General features: G+C 38.4%; 1 protein-coding gene across 1 annotated transcript in view; it reads left to right on the top strand.

Annotated features, from left to right (window-relative positions):
- The first annotated feature begins 466 nt into the window (after positions 1–466).
- The window catches only part of LOC107567584 (nuclear migration protein nudC-like), a 30,396-nt gene continuing 26,064 nt past the window's right edge, over positions 467–4,798 (top strand). The window contains exons 1-5 of the mRNA XM_016253281.1: positions 467–675; positions 1,116–1,193; positions 2,406–2,618; positions 2,737–2,811; positions 2,931–3,044. Of these exons, the coding sequence (XP_016108767.1) occupies positions 601–675; positions 1,116–1,193; positions 2,406–2,618; positions 2,737–2,811; positions 2,931–3,044 (555 nt within the window). The 5' untranslated portion in view covers positions 467–600. The remainder of the gene's footprint in view (positions 676–1,115; positions 1,194–2,405; positions 2,619–2,736; positions 2,812–2,930; positions 3,045–4,798) is intronic.

Below are 4,798 nucleotides of genomic sequence, written 5' to 3'. Positions count from 1 at the left end.
GGCATGGGCGTGATGTTGTCTGGGGGTTTGGCTAAAGGAGAGTGGGACGGTGGGCGGTGCTCGGGGAGGTGACTGAAGGCGGTGACTGTATAGTTCTGACGTCAACTTTTTAAGGAAGTCACAACGGTTCGTGAAAAATCACAGCTACTTTATGCAGGCTGTGTGCATTTTACGGTGGACTGACTGTTTTGAAACTTATATGGTAGTTACATAGCCCCTAGACCTCAGTAATCGTGAAAAAAGCCAGGAAATTTCAGTTTTGACAATATGGGACCTTTAATGGTAATATAAAGGTAACCTCACAACAAGTCTACACGTGTATCATTCAGTCTGTCAGCCAGCTCTAGAATATTCTGCTCTCTAGAAGGTCGTGCGCGCGCCTAAGAACCGCCTCTCCCACTGCGGCTTCATAAAGCTGACAGCTGATTGGTTCGCGCGTTTGCCCTTCAAATGTACGCGATCTGATTGGTCCTAAAGTTTGGGTGGGCGGTCCTTGTAGCTAGGAAGTAGTGTTGGCAACGCACCGGCGCTAGCGTGACTGTTAGCCGCACGCTCCAAATTGTAGTTTTTATCATCTGTTATCTCGAGTGAATAGTGAAAATGGGAGATGATGAGGAGCAATACGATGGGATGTTGCTCGCGATGGCGCAGCAGCATGAAGGAGGAGTGCAGGAGGTAACATGTCAACACATGCTAGCAGCCGAGCTAGCTGATGCACGATAGCTTGCTATGATAGAAAAACATCTGTATTTGCGTTATTAGTGAAAGAGGACTTGGCTGTGTGTTAGTGTTGGCTCTGCAGGACAGCACATCAGTATGCTGTTATCAGTTAATGTGTGTTTACATATGCACGAGCTGCTCTGAAGCGGAGATTCAGGGTTCTGCTTTAAAACCTAGTGAGCTGCCTACATAGACAGCGTTCCCCCTTGTTTAAATAGGTTTGGCCTGTGTGCATGTATTTGATACATGCATCTGATCATTAAGACCCAACCCATAAACCTGCTTTCTATAATATGTAGTTCCAGTGAAACATTAGTGATTATTTGTTGTGATATACCTTCTTTATTCAAGCATTCCTCTCATGTATTCTTCATTGTTATTATTGTTATGAACAGCTGGTGAACACGTTCTTCAGTTTTCTGAGGAGGAAGACCGATTTCTTCACCGGAGGAGAGCCAGGGGCCCCAGAGAAGGTTTGGGTTTGGACTGAATTTGCTGTCAGCTGTATTGACTAGGATTTTAAGTCAGGTCCCCTTTCTGGATGTTTCAGACATTTTTGAGAATTATTCAATGTTTTTGTTTTTCTTAGAGGAATAGTTCACCCAACAGTTAAAATATTCTGCCGTCAATATGGGGAAAATATATATTATAAATGCATTATGCACTACCAGTGAGATATTGTCAATAAGCTGTATTTCTTTGAATAAAAATGAAAACTTTTGTTCAGTGAAGATGCTTTACATTCATCAAAAAGTGACAGCAAAGACATTTATAATGTTAAAAAGATTTCTATTTCAAATAAATGCTCTTCTCTTGAACCTTCTTTTCATCAAATAATCCTGAAAAATACAAAAGTATCACGGTTTCCACAAAAATATGAAGCAGCACAACTGTTTTCAACATTGATGATAATCAGAAATGTTTCTTGAGCAGCAGATCAGCTTGGCTTTATTCGCCAAGTGTGTGCAAACTCTTATACTGACATACAAATATGACATGAGAACAGAAAGAACAATTAAATAAGACTAAAAAGAAAAAAATAATAATCAGCATGTTATACTGATTTCTGAAGATCATGTGACACTGAAGACTGGAGTAATGATGCTGAAAATACAGCTTTGGTCACAGAAATAAATTATACATATTAAAAGGGTCATATGATGCTTTTTTAAAGATAGTCTTTGCAACTTCAGGGATCTTATCTATGCACAATCAGCTTGTAACACTCCAAAGAGAAAGAAAAACTTGAAATCGCATCATATGACCCCTTTAAAATATATTATCCTAGAAAACAAATTGTATTAAATTGTAATTTTTTTTTTTTAAGTTTTCACTGTATTTTTTTGGTGAAAATAAGAGACTCCTTTCAAAAACATAAAAAAAAAAAATCTTGCCAACCACAAACTTGTGAATCATAGTGTGTAGAAATCATTCAGTCCTTGCAAACCTGTATGTTATTAAAAGATGTTTAGCAGAATGTCAGAGCTGCTCTTTTCCACAGAATTAAAATAAATTGTTTCTCTAGTTTTCTGAAGCCACAATAAATTTGAAAAACAGAAACTGTTTTAATTCGATTATTTTTCCAAATTAATTTTTCTCATTCAATTTAATTATTTGTATTCAAATTCTGCATATGTTGAGCACCAATCAATGATTGATCTGCGTTCCTTTCTTTTGTCCTGTAGCTGGTTAAAGAGGCGTTTGCTCATCACAATCAGCTCGCCCTCAAAGCCCAGAAAGAGAAACAGTCCAGACAAGAGAAGGAGAAGAAAGAGAAGACCGACAGAGCTGCTAAACTGAAGGAAGAGGAGAAGAAGAGCAAGCCGGATGCAGAGGAGCCCAGAATCAAAGAACTCACAGATGAGGAGGCCGAGAGACTCCAGGCACAGTTAAATCAAGTGAGAGCACATTTAACCCATTGACATTCATACCACGTTCATACGTTTTGGTAAAGTGTCCCTTTAAAAACATGCAAGCATCGGATGTGATTTATCTGTAACTTTCATCATTTCTCAGACAAAAGAAGAAAAGACAAATGCAGAAGTACCTGAGAAAACAGACGGCGATACATCAGAAAAAGACAAAAAAGGGGTAAGTGGGGTTTATTTCATTATTGTTAAATATACGAGTGAAAAGTGAACTGATGATGTATATTTGAGCGGCTCTAGATTGCTGTCTAATGCTCACTGGTGTGTGTGTGTGTGTGTCAGTCGGACTCAGAAGGAGAGGAAGATGAAAAGGACAAAGACAAGATAAAGCCCAATGCTGGAAACGGAGCAGATCTGTCAAACTACCGCTGGACTCAGACCCTGTCTGAAGTGGACGTGAGTCTTATTTTTTCTTTGTGCACTACTTGAACAGAGAGTGAATCTCAACCTTTTTGAGTACTGGACCCCAGTCCAATTCAGAACCATTTTCAAGGACCCCCAGAACCAAATTGACTCATTAGTATAATTTATGTCTTTGTGAGGACCAAATGCCACCAAGTATAATTCAAGTTAGTTGACTTGTCCAGTATTTGGCCATATCATCAGCTATTTTGTGTTTTTCTTTCATGGGAACGTCACGTCAAAATATACAAAAATGCATTCATTAAATGGACCCCCTGGTATTACGTCAAGGACCTCGGACCTCTGGTTGAGAAATGCGAGACTGTACATGGGATTGTGCAGCCATGTTGATTATTAGTGATTTTTTTTTTTTTTACCAAAATGAAAAAGTAAAATTTAAGGGGGTCTGAATACTTTCCGTACCCACTGTATATATATGTATATATTTGATATTATAATACACTATAGCAGTTGCTCTTGATATTATAATAATGATTATTATTAATGTAGATTAATAGAATACATAATGTTTTTGTAGCAGGTTATCAGGGTTCCCACGCTTCTTGAAAGTACTTGAATTTCAGACATATGGATTCAAGGCCTGGAAAGTACTTGAAAACAAACATAGGTCCTTGAAAGTGCTTGAATTAAATTTGGAGTCAATTTTGTTTATTCAGGGATTAAAGTTTTCCATCGCTACACTGATTAGGGGAAAGAAACATGTAGCGCATTGTTGTTGTTGTTGTTCTGCCGGCACACCAAAAATCATCCCGGCCACGGCTGCAGCTTCTCCATGACAATATAGTGACGCCGCTCGCATCATTCACAGTCGGGTTATTAGCAGAGAACACAGAGCAGTACTTGAATTTCGGCCCGGGATTGTGGCTATTAATTACAATTGTACTCATTCCCTCAGGTTCCGCGCTTATAACGCGATGACGGAATGTATTATTTGCACGTGCTTTTGAGTCTTGAGAACTCACTCGCGCGCTCTCATTTTCTGTGCGCCCACAGATAGCGCGATAAGGAGAGGGACAGCTTTTAATAGTTATTAAGGGAGTTTGCCAATGTGATATTGATTCAATACAACAGTTCAGTAAACAAGTACTGCCTGATTTTGCTCTATTTCTTTAATGAAAATAGTTCCAAATATAGTAACAGCTCAGCCACCTCGCATCTCTAAAAAAGCAAACACAGCTGAGTTTCATGCATTCAATGAAAGTGCGTTTTTGAATGAATCTAGTGAGTCAGTGATTCATGATAACCCATTCATAAAGACAGTCGCTTGCTTCATTCCTGAATGAATCAGCCGTTCGAACGAATCAATTGAATGAATGATTCAGTGATAAAATCAGTGACTTGCCGCCACCTGCTGGCGGATTTAGTTTCAATTTTAGCTTATAATTTCAGTTATTTAAATCATTTAGTATTTCTGTATTCAAAATTTTATATTTAAAACATTAATCTCCACATAAATATATGAATTTAATTGCACTCATGCCACCTCTGAGCCTCATTAAACGTCTGAAAATGTACCTGTGCCACCTTCTTTTACGGCTGAAATGAGCCAAAAAAGAGATTTAACTCCGACTGAGAAGTCAAAAATGATTAAATCCCCTTGAGAAATATTAAAAACTAATGCAATACAGAAATTTCAAAGTTAAGGCATGACCATTGGTCAGCAAAATGCTCATTGGGTCAGCGGGGTCAGAAAAAAAACAGGTGGAGAAGAAAAGAGCATGTTAACT

Source organism: Sinocyclocheilus grahami, unplaced genomic scaffold (genome assembly GCF_001515645.1).
Source record: "Sinocyclocheilus grahami isolate Dianchi unplaced genomic scaffold, SAMN03320097.WGS_v1.1 scaffold1171.1, whole genome shotgun sequence".
Classification (NCBI taxonomy): Eukaryota; Metazoa; Chordata; class Actinopteri; order Cypriniformes; family Cyprinidae; genus Sinocyclocheilus; species Sinocyclocheilus grahami.
This window is presented reverse-complemented; position numbering and strand designations above follow the sequence as displayed.